Below are 19,524 nucleotides of genomic sequence, written 5' to 3' on the forward strand. Positions count from 1 at the left end.
AGAACGATGCTTTTGAATGTTGTCAAGAGGGCTGGAAACGCTGTGGTTCTGCTGCCTGTTGATGGAGAAGAGTACCCGGAAGGCACCTGCTGCCTGCCGCAGACAGCAGGCCCTTTGATCTGGGTTTAATGTTGTGTCATGATGTTGATCATACGGCTTCACGTGCCATGTCCTTGGGGATTACGCCAGATGCACCTCGTTCTGCTCTCTTCTGCTTTTAGGTCATTGTCATCTGTTTTTTTTTTTAACATATATAAAATTATGTCATGTGAACACCTCGGTTAAGGCCAAACAATAGTGTCAATTAATGGTGTCTTTACAACAGTGGTTTTTATTGAAAATCAGACACTAATTTATACAAAAAGATGTGATCTAATGTGGTTTTACTTGGACTATTTCATGCCTTACAAAAATATTGAGATCATTTATCCTATCAAACTCAAAGTGTTTACATTTTCAGTGGTGGTTGTTGCTTTTCCTAAATATGTACATTTTTTGATATTGCGGGCAAAAAATATTCATATTGTAAATATTTTGGTGCTTAGAGATTAAACAAGATGACAAAAACTTTATAAGAAGAAATTTAGGTGTTTGATGTCACCCACTGGTTTGTATTGGGCTGATTATGATTCAGTTTTTCACTAGGTCAAAGAATTTTTATCTGATTCAATCTGCATGGTGGTCCCCATCTTGACTGAACATTACACCAAAAATACACCAAAAATGTATCAACATTGCCATATCAGCTTGAGTAATACGCAAACTGCAAAAAACAGCGTAAACTGCCGTAAATGGTTACCTTAAATGTTTGCACATATGCATATACAGAGAAACTATTACGTTTTCTAAATAGCCCAAACGCACACTACTTACATTAGTCTGAATTGTTGCCCATATGTTGTCCAGTACTACCAGAAAGGTAGATAATTGTTCTTTGGTGTCTTTCCCGAACATACAAGTTCTTACCTGCGTCCCATTGAGATAACTTACAGTATAACATAAGTTATGTTGAGTTTTATTTAAATACAATTGTTGCACTCAAATGGAAATCAGGTTTTGGTTGTTTTTTGTTTCGCTTTTGTTCTGGTATCGCAAGTTATATCGTCATTGCAATATTGATCTTGAATATTGCAAATCGCAAGTTTTCCTCATTGCATTTTGTGGTACAAGCATTTTCATTGATGTACCTCAGAAAAGCACACTAGCCACGATAAAATCCAAGATTTTAAAATATATATAATATATATTTCATATACATGTAATAGTACCGTAGCCCATAGGTATCCATCAAGTTTAAATCTAGCTTTTTGTGCATGAACACCCCATATTGCTTTGACTGGGGCAAATAGACTGAATATTTTTTTAGCAATTGAGTGTATGGCAGCCATTATTTATTTTTCTCTTGGCAGATGTGCCTTTCTGAAAGTGGGGATCCTAAGATACAACCATGGAAAATGTTGTGCTTCTACCACAAAATGCATGATTTGTCTGAAATATCAACCTAACCGGCTGACGGTGGTGAACTGTTAGTAAAAGGACCTGTTTTGATCTCAAACATAAAATATATTGAGGTTTGTATAGATTTCCCCCCTGTGTAATTGTTTAAAGGATTTGTATTTCTGTAATTTGATTTTTTACATTGCGGTGAATGGGGATGGAGTTGCCTGTGTCACCTTGACTATTCCTTTTAATATAGCCTTAAGAAGGAAGTGAAGTGTTCCCTCTTGATGTTACCCAGGAAAATGTTAGCAGCAGTGTCGAAAAAAGAAATAAAGTTGTGGTTAAAAAAACCACAAAAGCCTCCTTTTTTCAGTGGTGGAGCTGCTTCTGTCTTGTGTCATTGAAGGGTTGAAATACAAATCCAGGGGAGCCCTTTTTATGTGCTCCAAGCTATCAGGCCGCTGTGACTTATGATGTATTTTCACATTTAATTTGTCACTGCATCCTTACAGGACTTAGTCGCACAAAGAGCAGAAAACTGGTTTTAAAGAATATTGGTGTGGTCAGCTTTGGCCATTTGTTTGGCTGAGACGGCAGCTCTGCAGAGGCTGAGCGGTGGTGGCGTTCGTCTGTTGTGAGCACAGTGCGTTGACTGACAGGCACCACTGATTGGAATTGACGCAGCGACGAGATGTGTGTCAGAGCTCTGACTGCTCATCTCACCAGGCATCCAGAGACGGCCGCTGTAGCCACCGCCATGCTGCCACCATGACTCCAAGATGGCTGTCACTGTGATTAAATCTGCCCTCAAACATAAAATGTGTGCATTGTAAACTACGTGTGCACACAAATGATTTGCTGTGTGTGTGTGCTTACATGCCTCTGAGTTCAAGTGTGTGTGTGGGTGCACATGGGTTTCTAACCATCTATTCTATTGCAATAGTGTTTACCTCTGCCCCTCACCTCCTCCCACTCATCAGTCACTCCTCAGCATCTCATCTCTGCTCCCGCCTTTCCTGTAAACCTACACACACAAAAATTAAAAAGAAAATAAAACAAGACAGCTGCAGAAATGCTGGCTGCTATGGCTAATATGTGATTTTTTTAAAGCCATAAATGCAAAAATTTAGAGATTTCCATATGTTAGCATCAAGCAGCTGTGCGTCTTAGCTTGAAGGAGCAGTGAACATTTTTATTTTTTATTTCTAAGGGCTGATTCAGGCAGTTGGTGGCTTCCTCCAGTTGGTCCTTTGACAAGTGTTGCTGTGGTGGTGGGCTTTTTCTCTGTTTTGTTCTAATAAGCATGGAGCGGGACTGGGGTTGTTGTGACATCCTGTCAGCCTGTGGGCTGGACTGCCGCTCAGTGAGCAGCACAGTAAGAGGGACTCCCTATGATTGTGCACTGACCTTTGCATCATGGGAGAGATGACAGGTAATTTAGAGGCCTCAGGGACTGTGGAACCATACATTTGCTGTCCGCAAACCACCCACCACACAGACCACGTTCACCTTGAGATGGGAACAGCAGGTCCATAAACACTACGCACATGCTCGCACAAACGTACACACGTGCATGCAGTAAAAAGGTGGAATTAAACCGCCGCGTATGCAAACACAGGCCTAGACACAAACACAATCGGGTACACACATTTATTTGCACAGACACACTAGGTGCAGAAAGAACCTTGACACTTGCCCAGAACCCCCCGTTATTGTCGCACTTCCTAATCACCTGCGTCAACACAACCCATCCTAAAACAACCAAATCACAATGGGTGGCAAACTGGCAAGGCAGAGAGGAAAAACGATGATTTAGAGTGCTAATTGCATAATCACCAGTTGTGATAATTGTAATTGATGACTGCATAATTGCTAACTGTGCTCTTTATGGGAGCCTCTCTTTCAGTTGTCTCTCCTTTCTCTGTTGATCCGTTGCCCCTTAACGCTGATCTTTCGCCTTCATTCAGATTTTGCCTTCACCTCCATATTTTTCCTTCACTGAGTACCTGAATTTGCTCTAAAACATACAGTGTACTGTATATTCTGCACCACAGGGCACAACAGGTTATAAGCCACACAGTCAATGTATATATTTTCAAACTCATTTCATATTCGCTCTGAACTACAAGGCGCATTAAGTGAGACAAGATTTAGCAATGAGTCCCTCAGTCAATCAGACTTTATTAACTGCTCTAGCACTTTTTGGAACAGGCTACATGTCAGGCCTGTTAGCTAATGCACAATACCTGTAACTTCCAACCTTGTTTGCAACACATAAAAAAACAAATTGATAATGCTAAATCAAACTTTACTATGACTACACAAACTCTCAACATTGTTAGTCACGTAAAAAACACAAACCGATACCACTGGACTTTAGCTATGTCAGTGTCCCAAACAAACATTTTGACAGAGCGCCGTGTTCTCTCAAAACTGCTTCAACATCAGAATTAATCTATATATAAGACACTTCTTCTTAAAGCGCACTGTCATTTTTTGAAAAAAATTAAGACTTCTAAGTGCACCCTATAGCTTGGAAAATATGTTATACATATGCACACTTGGGGCTGGGTATTGCAAGTATTCTCTAAGGCATATCAGTAAGTATTTCCCAGCAGCCTTGTCCCAGAGGCTGTGCTCTGCCCACTCTGTTTCTGCATGACGACTCATGGAGGAGGGTTAACAGGTTTCCTTTGTTGCTGTCTTTATACTGTGCCCTGGGCTTTACTCTTGCTTGTAAAATCACCCTGCGACAAAGCCTGTTCCCTTGATAGCTGTATCCTTTATCACAACACAGGTGAAAACAAAGAGTGTTTTGGGGGGGGGGGCTAGAGCCACAGTTGTGTAGTGCAGCTCAAAAGGCGATGACATTTTGCGCTGAAAGTCCTCCCTCAAGCTACATATCTGTGACTTCAGGCACAACAGTCCTATCTGCCACTAGTGTGTGACCTGTTGCTCCGAACTCCCATCTGCGTCACCGATAGCAACTTACCACGTACATGAAGATGACTCTGCCATCAGCCCGTCCTGTTTGCAACACTTCAAAGGGCTTTGAAGATATCAGGGGCTGGTTGGAGGGTATCTATAGGCAGGGCTGGCACTAATGTAGGAAGACATCATACAGGGGTGTGATTGATGTCTCTGCCTGCGTCTGTAGGCAGGTTAATGATGTGATTGTGGAGGTAATCTTCATGTTCACTCGTTAAAAGATGATAAAGAACCAGGATGTCCTGCACATATATGAAACAGGAAGTAGTTGCTTTTGAAGGATCTCAAAGTGAAGATTAGCTAAGAGTCAGTAAAAGCTGATCACTAAAGGTGCTCAGCAGTGCTTTTGGTCGTTTATATGCTAACATTCTTCTCCATTGTATTTCTCTTTGCTTGTTATGAACAGTAAAGCTAAAAAAAAATAGATTCATAAGTTGGAATAAAATCCACCTTAGCTTTAACTCAGCTTGGTGAGGCACTTGCAGCAACATGCGTTTATGATGCCGACCCACCTCACACATTTTCATCTTCAATGGAAAAGGTGGTGGGGACCAGATGAAGGTACTTGGGTGGAGGGGAGTCTGATGTTAAATTGAGGACAGAGTGAAACAACAGCAGTGTGTAGCAGAGAGCTGGCAGGGAGCTGCAGACTATTGCATCTGTATTGATTGGACTCTGGCCTTTTCCATTTTCCATGAACTCCTCTGAGCTGCTCCAAGTGGGAGTGATGGGGGAGATTTGCTTGATCTTTATGATATTTCTTTAAACATGATGCTGTCGTTATGTTTCCCTGGGGAACACGCCAACCATTTCCAGTAAATCAAAGGCTCTCTGTCTCTTGCTGTTTTCCACGCACCTTATTTATAACGCCACTAAACAGCCCCAACACACACTGCCACCAGCCTTATAAGTGTTTTCAGCCTGTGTGAAATAAATGTTTTTGGAGTGCGTCTATACTGATGAGAAGCAGCACAGCTCTCTCAGCTCTCTGTTGTAGGGCCCATTTAACTGATTTGACAGTAGTTGTAATCAACAGTGACAGCAATGACATAAACAATACATGACAATCTCAATTCTTTGGAGAAGGCTGATCTGATTTAGTCCTTGTAAAGCTGAGCACATGCAGAGGAAGCTGCTGAGGATCCCTCTTTGCAGGAGCAGACCGACGTTCAGTCTTTGCAAGGTAACCTACATACCTACTAGTGCAGGTGTCCTCTCCATGGGGCCAGGTGGTGCTTAATTTGCTTTTTTTGTCCCTCCTAATGAATCGTTAATTGGTTTGCATCACCCGCCGAGCGGAGGATAGCAGGTGCCGAGTGCTGCCGGTGATGGAGGCCACTGGCAAGCGTCAGCACACACACCAGCACCTACACTTTAGAGGGCCAAATGTCACCTCACAACATGCAACAGCTTGACACGTGAACAAGGAGAATGTTTGTACAGCGGTGGAAATACTAAGTGTTTGGAAACAAAGAGACTTTGAGCTTCCTTCTCTTTACAGTACAGTCTTAGTTTCTAAATTCTCTAAAATAAGTTCAACACTTTCAAATGTGCTTTTGTGAAACAATGTTTTCTACGAGTGATTTGTTGGCCATTCTATCTGTCAAAATTGATTTTGTTAAAGAATGCTAAAGTTTGAATGGAAAAAGTAAAATGTGCCCAGACAATCATCACATCACTCGTGTTTGACTGTTGAAATGGGGCTCTTATTGTGAGATCTTGCAACTGGGAAATACAAGGAAAAAACATTTTCTATCTGTCTTATCGCTAAAGGCATAAGGACATGTAATAAAGTAATTATATAAAATACTTTTTTAATTAGAGGAGTACATTTTTTCCCCCAGAATGTATTTTCTAAATAACCTTTTAGCACACAAAACAATGTTTAGTTATCTTTGTTACAATCTTCAAAGCAACTAATGAAAGCTTTTTTTGTTGTTATTCTTTGTGAGCCTAAATGTCATTTCAGAATTTCATTATGCAATATCATTAAATGTTTCCAACGTCGTGTATTTTGCAGATCAGTTTAAATTAGGCCTGCAAAAATAATTTAATTTAAAAATTTATCGTTATTGTGATATCAGTCTTTTGCGATCCGAGAGGACACCTGCATAAACTGTGATAAATGGTTACCTTTATGCCCGGTGCTCCCATGAAGAAGGCAAAGAAGTCACTGGGCAGTTTTTTCAAGACAGCCCCACTACCTTATCTGGTAAGCATCTTTCACAAACTGTAGAAGCTGAGATTAATAGCTACTTGCTGTCCATGGTCACAGAAAGTGAGGAAGACCCCTTGGTATGGTGAGAACTTCACCAAACTACATTATAACATATAAGCAAGCTTGCAAGGAAGTGTCTTCCGCAAACCTTCAGTACAACAGGAAACATAGTAACATGTCAGCACACATTAAAATCTTGCAAAGTAAACATGTTGGTTAACCTCTCCTTCATTGTAAAACATTCACTGAGGAAGGATGCATATACAGAGAAACTATTACGTTTTCAAAAAAACCCAAACGCACACTACCTACATTGTTCTGAATTGTTGCCCATATGTTGTCCAGTACTACCAGAAAGGTAGATATTTGGTCTTTGGTGTGTTATAACTTATGTTGTTTTTTATCTAAATTAGATTGTTGCATTCAAATGGAAATTATGTTTTGGTTGTTTTTTATTTCGCTTTTGTTCACGTATCGCAATTTATATCACATTATTGATCACAAATATTGCGGATTGCAAGTTTTACTCATGTTGCGAAGCCCTAATTTATACCTGATGTTGATTAAAGGTACCAAGCCTCATGCATGCTACTGCATGCAAGGTTTTATGTCAGTCCTTGTTTTCTCTAATAGCCTGTTTTCCCCTGCAGGTGGTTGCTCTGAACAAGCGCAGTAAGGAGGCAGAGTCTGCATTCCTGGGAGTCTACAAACAGCTTATCGAGGCTCCAGGTGAGTCTCCTGCCAAGACCAGAGCTTTGCATCCTCATAAACAATACCATTTGGTTTCTGATTTACATATGATTGGTATTATTCTTCTAGAGGGACCATACAAACCAAACAGCATGATATTTGATCATTGACGATGAGATGTCAGCATGCTCACAGTTATGTCATGGTTGTGCTGTATGGAGTCACACAAACTAAAAAATAATCTTCTTGCTCTGGATGTAGTGATATAGTGCGATATAGTGCAACGTTACATAGATAGAGGAAACATTAAAGCATATACGCTCTAGCTCTTATCTATTTTCAAAGTCTCTACTCTCTGAGTGGTTTCCAAACTCTGTGTGAGGCCACTTCAAAACGCAGCATTGGTCCTTGAATGTTGCATGGCTGAAAAGCGAACACATGCTTGAGAAGCTTTGCTGTTGATTGCAGAGGGCCAATTAAAATCCCAACTGAAGTCTGGCTTTGGATGGAACGCAGTCCTGATAAGGCCATAGGGGGAGAAAGGGGAAGAGAGGAAAAGACAGAGGGTTAGGATGAAGGAAAAGATTATGTTTGCTTGGTCGTTATTTCATTGCCAGTTCACATGTGCCGCATTGCTGCTTGTTGCAAGAGATGGCAATAAAACGCAGCCCAATCTCAGTCTAGATCAGAGAAACACTTGTGGCAGGAGTAGAGAATGCTGTTTACAGATTCAATGAATACAAGATAAAAGTCGGCGTCTGAGAAATTGCGTCGGCGACAACTGACTTTTAAAGGTCTCCATTTTTCCTTGAAGTCCTTGATATTTATGCCCCCGCGCACACACACACAAACACACATGCAGACACTCACTTTCAATGAAGCTATTTCCCTGATAGGAAAAAAAACTGTTCTTTGAAGACGTATTCAGTTTGATTTTCTGACCTACTCCTTTAATATCAAGACCTTAACTCCAGCATCGAAACATTTTAGGGGCTATATATTTTTTTCTCAGTTTTTTTTCCAAAGGAATGAGTAGAGTCATCTTAATGTTACTTTACCTTGAACAGTAAGAACTTTAAAATAAAGACCAAGACCACTGATATTTGAAGTTTTCGTCATCCCTGTAATCAGTAGTTTGTTTTTGAAATGCAAAACAGACAAAACATTTTTTACACTCGTCTGTGTAAAAAAAAAAGTAATGCATCAGGGGACATCAGGTAACTCGGCCCAGTCAGACACCCACCTCCGTGTGACCTTACACATGTGAAAGGACTAGACAGTTTCTCTTTGTCACTACCACTCACACAATGGGAAGCGAATTGTTTTCATTTGCCGTAAAGGTCAGAGAGTTGGCTGTAATTCTAAACACCATCAAATCTTTACTCATTATAACAAACATGGATTTAATAGTGTCATAAGTAATTAAAAGGTGGCTTTATATGGTTTATCTATTAACAAAACATGATTGTTTGTTGTGCAAACCAGTTTGAAGCCTCCATAGCAGTTTAGGATCTTCAAGGTGCTACAAAAGCTTCAATTCTGAACAAAAAGATGATTTCCATTCATCATCTGCTACGATAATCTGCTTAAATGTGAGGACACGACTTTTGGCAAGTGCATTAATCCTGTTGAGATGAAGGCTAGCTGTCGCCACGCACCCGCAGCTTCTCCTGCATGTTTGGAGCCAAAATCAGAGCGAAGAGAGCTCACTGTAACCTGTGCCTTTTTGTCACTGTACACCTAGCTGCTAGTGTCCAAGGTCACCCCCCCCCCCCCACCCCTCTGTCTCTGCATCGCCCCCTGTCGTGCCCTCCTCTTCCTCCCCAGAATGGATGACTCCAGGTACACTGGAGGACAGTCATTTGGCTGTGGCCCCACTTCATTTCTCTTTGCCCCTCAAAGCCAACAGTGAGCTTTCCCACCTTTCCCCCAACAAACGCCACAGCTCATGTAATTTTAATTTTTTGACAGATGCAATTATTCTTCGCATGCCACGCTCGTTAATCTTAATGCAGTTATTACTATTCACGGCAAGGCATTTATTTCCCCCAACTATTATTTCGTTTTGAAGTGCCTCTCCTCCGATGTGCGTATTCTCTTGCAAAGGCCGGGGGTCCAATCAGATCAGAGCAGGAAGAAGAAGGAGGGAACAGACTCTGCCATTAGCTAAACAGTGACCTTTTGTTTTTAAATATTGTGAACATCTGGCCTTATTAATTAGTTTCATCCTTAAAGACCCACTCCAATCGTCTTTTGATCTATTTTTAAAGCGTCCCCATTATTATAATTAACAATGATTTATAACTAAATTAAAAAAACCTGTGTCATTTTCTAGGACCTAGTTTCTGCAGAGTGGCAGTACTTCATTAGAAATTCGCCACTGAGTTGTGGGCGGGACCACAGACAGCCCACCCTTGCTTCCCAATATCCTTCTGTTCACACTCTCTTCCTCTAGCGCCTGACAACCCCAACCTAATATTACCGGTGCAACAAAAATGGCGAGCGATATTGGAGCTACCCGGTCATGATTTGCCAGCTCGAACGAGAATGTTAAAGAAGTTCATGGATCCATTTCTCTGTAAGTGGATGCATCAGAATGGGTCAGGCACCGATGCTTGTGGCCCACCGACTGTAGCTACAAGCTTTTTTAAATGCCATTTTTTCGTCTGCTCCTAATTCACAATTATTTAAATAAAGAAATACTCAAAAGCACAATTTTAAGCTAAATCTTTTATACATGTCTTCCATCATTAGAAAAATGCCCCAAGAACACGTTAAAGACACCAAATGTTCATTGGAGTGGGTCTGTCTTTAACTACTTTTCAAAACCAGAGAGATTCCAGCAGGAAAACCTAACAAAGTGTTAATACTCCTTTTCAAAAAAACTGAAAATGCTGCAGTAAAGTCAGAGTTGACATACCTTTTTGATGCGAGTGATTGAAGTGTTTTTCTCACTACTTTCACAAGACCTGAATGCCAAGATGTCAATCCACAGGATAGTTTTATTAGCGCAGTATATTTTGATTTGACTGTGACATGTCCCCATGCTGTGCACTGTAACGCCTACCTCTTCTAGGTCTTGAAAGAGACCCCTTAACAGTGCTTCCCTAACAATGTTTATATCATCTCTGCACGGTTTTGATCAGTGTGTAAAAAAAACAAAAAAAAAAAAAACACCTCCATCACTGAGCTCTGAAAAACAGCTGCTGCTTTTTGCCCAAATTTCCAGCTCCTCCAAGAGACTCACTCCGTCGGCCCTTTTCTTCTCCTCCTTCTCTCGTCTCGTTCTGCTCCTCTCTGCTGGAGTGCGCGCATTTGTGCGTGCGCCATTTGAACATCAGCGTTTGTTGCCACCTCTGTGAGAGCAATGAAGCCCTGTCGCCAGGGGCGTAGCCCTGAGACTGACACTCCAGGTGTTTGCTCTTCCTCACCTCCTTTCAGTCTACACTCTCATCCCTCAGGATCCACCCTGCTCCCCCTCTCCTTTAGAACACGTCTCCTTTCATCTAAGCTGGAAGCTCACTGAGATCTTGTGAAGATCAGAATACACGCTTCTAAGTTTGTGTGTGTCTCTGCACTTGAGTGGGGACCACAGCATGTCTAAGAAGTGTGTGCATGTGTGTTTGTGGAAATGTTATGACAACAGCGCTTGCTAGTGCCTACCATAAGTATTGCAGAATGGAAATATGCCTTTTTTTATGTTTTGTCATAAAGACACATATAGTATCATGTTATAAGATGGTTATAAGTGCCTTACCAGTGTCTCTGAGGGTCCTGGGGTTTTCTGATCAGAACACAACGACCTTAATATTTCAAGCCATTCAAATGCATAAAGAGTTGTACTTTACGCTCCCTGTAAACAAATGCAAGTACTAGGAAGAGAAGCCTGCAAGGCAGACTGAGCTGGTTTTATTGTGATTGTGCAGCTGAGCACCTACAGACATGATGAGAGGAGAAGTGCTTTGTGCAAATGTGGCAGTCTGCTGAAAAATAAGGGCATGTAAAAGCTAAAGGAAAATGAAAGCTCTTTGGGCGGGATGAGATTATGCACAAGTGATTAATAAGAGCAGTAATAAACAAAGGCCCAGGAGATGTTTGAGGTGCTTAATAATGCATTATGTTCATAAAAGAGCCGGGCCTCTCCAACTGATCCCCATGGAGTAGGAGACCCCAAAGGGACCGGGAGAGCGTGTGCTCTTGAAAGACAGCAGCTGTGTTTGTGTGTGCATAGGAATGTCTGGATTCATGTGAACCTGACAGTCCATATGGTGCGGGACTGGAAACACCAAGGCTTTGTCCGAATTCCTTTAATACTCACCATATAGTCATTTTGTAGAGCTGTCCAAATCTACAATTCCAAAATCCAGTGCCTTAGAAATGTCCCAGAAATCTCTGCAAAAACCATGTGAAGAAAATGCATTTTTTTTATTTTTTTATATTTTTATAAACATCCAAGTTTTTATCATCAAAACACAGTGGATTTAAGAGTCATCATAAAATGTTCATATTATTGATTAGGTTTTAACTTTGTGAGAAGTGAGAATGGTGTCTGAATTGCTTTGAAAAGACATGGTACTAGATAGTCCCCCACTATGTAGTTTTTTAGTAGTTAGGGAGTAGGGAGGGAATTCAGTCACAACTCTAGAGATCCTTTTGATGGTATTTATTTTCACAGAGTTAGTGGAGGGAAGCTGACGGTTTTATTTCTGTATTATTTCCTGTCAGGTTGGTTTAAATGTCACTGATACAGGTCCCCCCCACCACCCCCCCCCCCCCCCCCCAGTGCAGCATCTTGTGTTAATTTTAAATGCTGCCTCGCTCTTGCTTTTGTTCCTTTGACTCTGCTCTTTGTTCTGAGCTTTAAAATACCCCACAATTGGTGTCATTCCGTTTCCGTCCTTCAGTCTGTCAAAGAACGACGTGCAACAGCTACGGAAGGGAGCACAGGTTAAAAAGTTTCTCTTTCAGCTTTGTTTTGTTCACAGACACACAAGCCAACGTTTCCCACAGTCATATTTTTCATACCACCTCTCCTTTCATGTGAGTATATTCTCGTTTTCCACCACATCAAGGTAAAGTGAGACTTAAGTTTTGCAATGTGAACATCAAATGTTTGATGGATTAAAATATGCTGCAAACAAAAAAATTCAAGGATTTTTTTCCTTCTTCACCTGCTAAAAGCAGTTTGCGTTGCTTTTAATCAAAACTGTGCCTTGACAGGTTGAAGAAGAGAGGTGGGCAATCTTTTCTACATATCTTAAATCCTTTTACATTGTCTGTGAAGGTGAAAGTAACAGGCTTCTGGCATCCCAGTTTTGGTCTTTGCTAACAATATTGCGGCAGTGTTACTGTTTGTTGCAGCAGCAGAGCGTGTTTATGGACCTTGAAGTCCACTAAGAGAAAAGGAGGAGAAAAAAACAAATGCCAGAGTGTTTTGAATGAAAAGAAAAAACCTTGGAGCGCAGCCTTGTAAATTAATTTGTTCATGTTGTATGATGGGAACACAGCTGGCCTCATTAACATGCGCACAACAAATAATTATAGTATGTTTTTTTTCTCTCCCTCTCTCTTCAGCCAGCCAATGCTTGGCTAATGGGCTTGCTGGGTTAATTATGTCAGAGCGTAATTACACAGGGCCCAGGGAGACATAATGGTGCACCCTACTGCGCCCACACCGCCTAATGATGGTGTATCGCTGACAGGGCCAAGACGGACCGCCCTGACACACCTGCTTGTCTTGGCACACAACCCCCCCCCCAAATCCATGCAGACACACATCTAAAACCCATGCAGAACCCCTCCACTAGCATGGCCACCTACAGTCTGCTGAACTGTCAACTCCCGACCAACTCTGGCTCCTGAGGATTCACCCCTAATACAGTAGCTGCCTTCTGCCTTGTGATGTGCAGCAGCACAAACGCAGCAAGCAGCTACAGGGCAGTAACTTCATGATGAAACTCAACATCAATCCAGCGAAGAACTCAAAAGTCCTGCTAGATATTTAGATTATCCGCTTTTACAAATCTGCTTCTTGTGTCGTTTTGACGTCTCTATGGTAGTAATGAGTCAGATAAGCTTTGATATAAGTTTTTGTGGAAGTTGGTCAGAACAAGAGTTTCTCCAGACCGGTGCTTCCTTAATTTTAAGAACATAAGTTTGAAAGTTTTTTTTTCTTTAAATATACAGTGAGTATTAAAAAGCATAAGCACCCAGAAAAATTACATCCATATGTCATGAAATACCTATTCCAACAGCAGTGCCTTTAGCCAAGCTCAATGACATACAACACCATGATAAGTTGACAATTCCTTATTCCTTAGTCACATGCACCTGACTACAGTGGCCTAGTCATTGGTGAGGTGTGCTCATCGGCTCCTTATTGACCGTGTGCAAATACTTTACACACAGGGTGAGCAGATGATGCAGAAGTGCCTTAAGACGTCTGTGGGTTGCCCACAAACATGACACTCTGATTGTCTCATTTTGTAATTTCTAAATGCCAGGCAGCGTGCAAGCCATGTGGAAAGAGCAGGCACTTATCACCTGAACAGCACTAACGGGCTCCCTGTGCAGCGTACAGGACTGCCTGCATCTCACTTTACTTACCCTTATGTGTCGCCTAAGTGTTTTATACAGCATGGAACCCCTGTAGAAAAATGTGCATCAACATTTTCACCTGACGGTAGAATCTTAAAACTCCCTGTGGGCCACCTACATGCACCGTACAGATTTGCCCATCTATCACCCCTAGACAGCCCTTTTCCACCCGTTGGGGCAGTTATGACTAAGACTTTAAAGACAACATTGTATGAAAATTGTTTTAAAAAAAAGTTTAAAAAAAATTCAAACTAGATTTTAGAAGGAATTTAACTGTAGGTCTTCGGAAAAAATCATTGCTGCTCCACACAGGGACAAACTTTCAACTGACATTTTGTCCTTAGAGGGGATAAAATGTCCATAAAATCATCTAACTGAGCCTTTAAAAGAGCTTGTGAAGTAAACTTGGAAAAGAGAACAATCAACAGGGTTTAACACTTGCTCAAAAAATATGAAGTAGGTTACATTTTTTCTTTTTTTTTAAACTGCTGGGACCAAATGCAGAGATTTTAAAACGTTTAGAGAAAACAGCCCTCAATATTATTTTGTCCATATGTAACTTATATTTGCTGGACGTGGATACAGATTAGGACTTTCCTTCATCAGTTAAGGTTTTTTGAGGGGATCTGTGATTTATTCACTCGCACAAGCTGCTGTAAACCATTGACCAGCTGCATCTCAGAGCAAATGTTCACCCATTTATGATTGCAATAAGGGCTGAACTAAACGTTGAACCATTTATTTGCACACTGGTGTGATTTAGAGTCTGTAATACTTCATTAGTTGTGGTATATTTTGTGGTTAACGGGAATGTGAGCTTTGGCGTTGGTTTAGAATTTCTCCTTCAGGTTTTATTTGGTGGATTTAGTGTCAGAGCTGCTTTGAGTAGAGGCTCCACTGCTTCTTATTAGCTGCATCAATTAGGATCTCTATTTTTCAAAGTTATAAGCAGTCTTTCTGGACTCTCCTTCAGTAACTGTAGATCCTGGGCCCTTGAGAAAATCCCTGCTGCTCCACTTTGATGGGGGTTAATTTTGTATACAGACTTAAGTTATATCCCTTCACTTTAAATTTGACTTTACTTTACTCCCCTGCCGTTGATTGATAATCCTAGCTTGTCCATGCGTGAGAGATCCCTTACCATAATCTCTGTCCTTTGATCACTAAAAGTTGAAAGGATATATGGGAAAGAGGCTGATAAAGTGATTTCTGTGACAGAGAGTCGATGGAATAGCACTGCTTTTAGTCATCCTGTTTGTCTTAGAAGAGCTGTGCTCTTAATAGTGATGTCCCCTGTGACTGATGCAATAGCTCTGCAGTTGGTGTAACAATGAAGGCAGACGATGTTTGAGTGTAAACGGTCCTGGGAAATATGGTTCAATCAATTAAATGGCCTAAAATGTTTGTCTGATGAAAATGCAGATATGGCCAGCTGCAATGCATGGCTGGAGTTTCAACAAATTGCATTGTGCAGAAGTTTTTCTCTCCGTCGACTCCGAGTTTTTATTCTCTCTGTGGTGCGTGGCAAAGTTTTATCGTCTGTGGCTCCAGTTCCTTATAGAAGTCGCTTCAGTCACTGCCCATGTAAAAAAAAAAGGATCCAATTGAGTTTCACATGGAAGTCAAAGATGAGTGGATGAAAGTTGTGGGAGAAAAGTTTGTGCAGCAAAGCAGCGATTTTCTTCCTCTTTTAGAGTTTTTGAAGGGCTCCGTTTTGTGTGTATTTGTGTGTGTGTGTGGCTCTACATCTCGCCTCCCCCCTTGTCAAGGATCTCCCCTGAGTTTCCCTCTCTGTGCTTTGGCACTAGAAGTCACCTCCTTTGGTGTTCAGCAGGCAGGTACACAACAGGAGCAGCTCTCTCTCTGAGCTGTTGAACTTTTCGGGAAAGGAAGAAAGGGAAGGGGAAGATTAAAAACAGCCCTGTGATGTGGAGTGCTGAGCTGCCTCCTGAGAATTCCTGGCATAATAATTTAAATGATCAAATGATACAGAGGAGACTTGTTAGCTGAGAAACAGCCTCCTAGTTGGCCCCATGGGCCCGGTGCTGCCGCGCATGCATTGCAAAACAGCTCCTCTGTTGTGCTAAAGAATTACGCTTTTTTTTTTAACCCCCTTTTCAGGAGCATACTTTTTCAACACTTTACCTAGGTGTATATTTGGCACTGAAGTCTCAGTCACATATTTATTGTAATCTTTTTGTCTTCCTTGCCATTTATCAGCATAGTAGAAGACTCATTAGGTTTGAGCTTTGTACATGCGAAGAGTCTGAGCAGCACTTGTGTCATTAGGTCCGGCCTGTGAACATTTCAAAGGCGAACGAGTGAGGGAAGTTTAAGAGTCACTCTTTGGAAACAAGTCTCGGTGGAATTGTCCCCCTGTGTTGAAATTCCGACGCAGAAAGCTGTAGAGGTTTACAGGCAGCACACACAGTAAAACGGCTTTTTTTTCTTTTGAAAATGAATGGTGTGCTCATGTGACTCGAGCCTTGGTAGCTCTATCTGCAGAGATTTGTTTCTGTCTGTGTTCACAGATCCAGCTCCGGTGCTGGAGGCCTCCCATTCCCTGGAGGAGAGACTGCAGCAGCTTCAGAGTTTCGCCCCGGACAGTGAAGCGCTGGTACGGGAGATCAGCGGGCACTGGAAGAAACAGCTGCAGTGCCTTGAAAAGACAGGTCAGGCCATAGTGGTGCAAAAACTCAAAAATATTTTGGAGGGATTATGATTTTGCTTCCAATTTTATGGAGGGCTGATCAACTAAACTTCTTCATTTCAGCAGAGCCTGCAGGGGAGTGTCTAGCAGTTACAGCTTTGACAGAAAAGACACCAGAGGCCAGACCTCCAGCCTCCCTGATGACCCCCAACAGCACACCGGCTCCTGGGGCCCCAAGCTCTCCCGGCCAGGACTACTCAAATCAAGGGTGAGAAGAAAAGCAAGGGTGTATTCAGACTGAAACACATTTTGCTTGCTTGAAGTGGACCAGAATTTGTTTTCCCCGATAATCCGGAAAAAATTTTCAGTCTGAATACACCTAAACAGCTCCTGGTCCTGGACCAGGAGCCGCTCTCTGGCCCATCTACGGAGGTGGTCTCGGTTTGTTTCCAATCCAACTGAGCTTCGGTTCACTCTGGGATTCCTCAGTCTGAATACAATCTGTCCTCGGCGCGGAACAAATGGATCAAAACAGCCACCGTAGCCAGTTGTCACGTGATGTAAACACAGTCAGAATGTAGCAACATATGAGCCCGGACAAATGTAAAGCAACAATTGTCTTGTCATCAAAGAGAAAAAAAGGGTTATAACGTTTATTTTAACATGCTTTCCTGTGTCTCCTTACGCGGCACACGCTGTGGTGACGTCATCCTAAAAGCTAGCTTGTAGTTCCTTAACATAATTCTCTCAAAATAATCCCATAACAGCACAACAATGAGAAACAGCTACTCATTGAAATGTGGTCGGATGAATGCAGGGTCATTAAAACTTTTAACGTGATAGACATTGCTTCTCACTATTTTCTCCACAATCGATATGTCATAAACACTTAATCCGTGTACCTTCTTTGACGTCTTCTTGCCAATAAAATTAGAATAAAAAATGTTTAGCCATGTCGTTGATCCAGGCGTTTTCAAATTTTTAAATTGGTCAGTAAAATTAAAAGTTTAAATGAACTACCTCGAGAAGGACTACAAAGAACTTTCATATTTTCTGTCTCTAGTTGGTTTTCTCCAGCCTTATAATTTCTGATCAATGAGAGAAGATATTTTTGTTCACGTGGTTTTGTTTACTACCTTTGGTTCATATAAGGAAAGGCTGTTTGACGGCAGTCTGAAATACCAATCAAAGGCAAGATTCAGGCCTCGATTCAGGCCAGAATAAGTGGACTGGGTCCGGAACAAACGGTTTTCCCAGTCTGAATGCACCCTTAGAGACCTCAACTACCTAAGCTTTCGGTGTTTTTTTTTAGAAGAACCAACCAGTAAACATAGCAGTTTTGACAAAACGGCATTTGCATTGCAGCTTTATGTTTTTGTCCGTGATGTAGCGAAGGGGCTGACAGTTTGTTCTCGTAGGGAGGAGGAGGAGGAGGAGAAGAAGAGCACTGATGTCGGCTCGGCTGACAGACTATCAGAGGCCGAGGAGAAGATCAAAGTTCTGCATGCATGTAAGTAGTTTAAACACTTGCATGTATGCTGCTGTAAAATTCAATTTTAACTTGTGAGGAAGATATGTTGTGAATAACTGCAGTTTGATGCCCCCTGCTGAAACAGATCCCCCCCCCTCGTATCTTGTTTTTACTTGAATAAGTGTTGAAATGATATTTGTATCTATTTTTTCCTTCTGCTGAAATTGGCTGATTAATACTGGAAGAACTACATTGGTTTTGCTTTAACCAGTCGCACCTACAGAAAAACTTCTGGGAGGGCCAGAAGCCTAATAAACATTTTAGGATGGCATACACATCGCTACTTCATGGTTCAATAACTCTGGTTCAGTTTTGCCAGACTGTGGCTATATGATACATAACTTCAAATGAAAAAAAACATGAATTTTAATTCTGAGAAAAACAATAATTTCAGAAAAACTCTACTTTTCAACAAGACTTTGTTCATTCATGAAACTCTTTGGAACATGAAAACTTGGGAAGAATTACAAATAAATCAGTAAATATGAAACCTATATTGAAACACTGGGTTTTTGAAGGTATAGCAGCAAGGGTTAATGGTCTAAGATGTCGTTTTATTTTAGTTTAATTAGACTTATGATAAATTATTTAATCCTAAAATGATAGGAAAGACCGAAATGCAACAAAATGTTCTCCTGTGTAGCTTTAAGGTCAAAGTTTGTGTGTTTTTTTAAGTTAATATCTCACTTCCTCTGCTTTGTCTCACCAGCCTTGAGTGCAGCACAGACAGAGCTGCTGGACCTGCGTTGTAAATACAACCAGGAGATGGCAAACAAGTAAGAACCTGCCTTACGTTTTACCTTTTGCTTTCCTCATCTGTCTTCTGACACGCTGTGGTGTGGTCGTGATGGTTACACCTTTCAGTTCGTGCAGCCTCCTTCCTCTCTTGTGGCATTGGAAGCAGTTCTTGTTCTGGACTTGAAGTCATGTGCAACACAGAGCTGAAGAATGCCACGGAAAGGCAAAAAGTGAGAGTGAGTCAGTCGCTAATGCAGGTCGATGAGAGAGGTCTGTGTTTGCTTCTACTGGCAGCCGGGCCTTGACAGCCCTTGGGAAGAATTGCTCCATTTAAAGATTGCTTCAGAAAACACTCTACCTTGTCCTGGTCTTTGAGCGCAATGTATCCACTGCACGGCTGAAATGAATCTAGCGCGTATGAAGGATGTCAATAAACTTTCAAAGTAAACAGTCCGTTGTTTGGGTTGTGCTCGAGAGCACAGTCAGCCGCTACTAATGGATTTTCTCCCAGGCTTAATCCATGGTGCAATTGAAATGATGTTTCTAGACTCAAAGCCATCCGTTTTGTTGAAATGGACACATTTTCCATTTGCCCCTTTCCTGTTTTTACTCAGGGCAGCATTTTTCATAAAACCAAATATTTCCACAGATAGATCCGTTATATTGGTTGTC

General features: G+C 41.5%; 1 protein-coding gene across 1 annotated transcript in view; it reads left to right on the forward strand.

Moving 5' to 3' along the window:
• cux2 (cut like homeobox 2) overlaps nt 1–19,524 on the forward strand; it is an 87,191-nt gene that overhangs the window by 52,934 nt on the left and 14,733 nt on the right. Inside the window, exons 4-8 of the mRNA XM_011479562.3 lie at nt 7,297–7,375; nt 16,465–16,605; nt 16,710–16,851; nt 18,002–18,093; nt 18,824–18,890. Coding sequence (XP_011477864.1) covers nt 7,297–7,375; nt 16,465–16,605; nt 16,710–16,851; nt 18,002–18,093; nt 18,824–18,890 — 521 coding nt within the window. The remainder of the gene's footprint in view (nt 1–7,296; nt 7,376–16,464; nt 16,606–16,709; nt 16,852–18,001; nt 18,094–18,823; nt 18,891–19,524) is intronic.

This window comes from Oryzias latipes, chromosome 9 (genome assembly GCF_002234675.1).
Source record: "Oryzias latipes chromosome 9, ASM223467v1".
NCBI lineage: Eukaryota > Metazoa > Chordata > Actinopteri > Beloniformes > Adrianichthyidae > Oryzias > Oryzias latipes.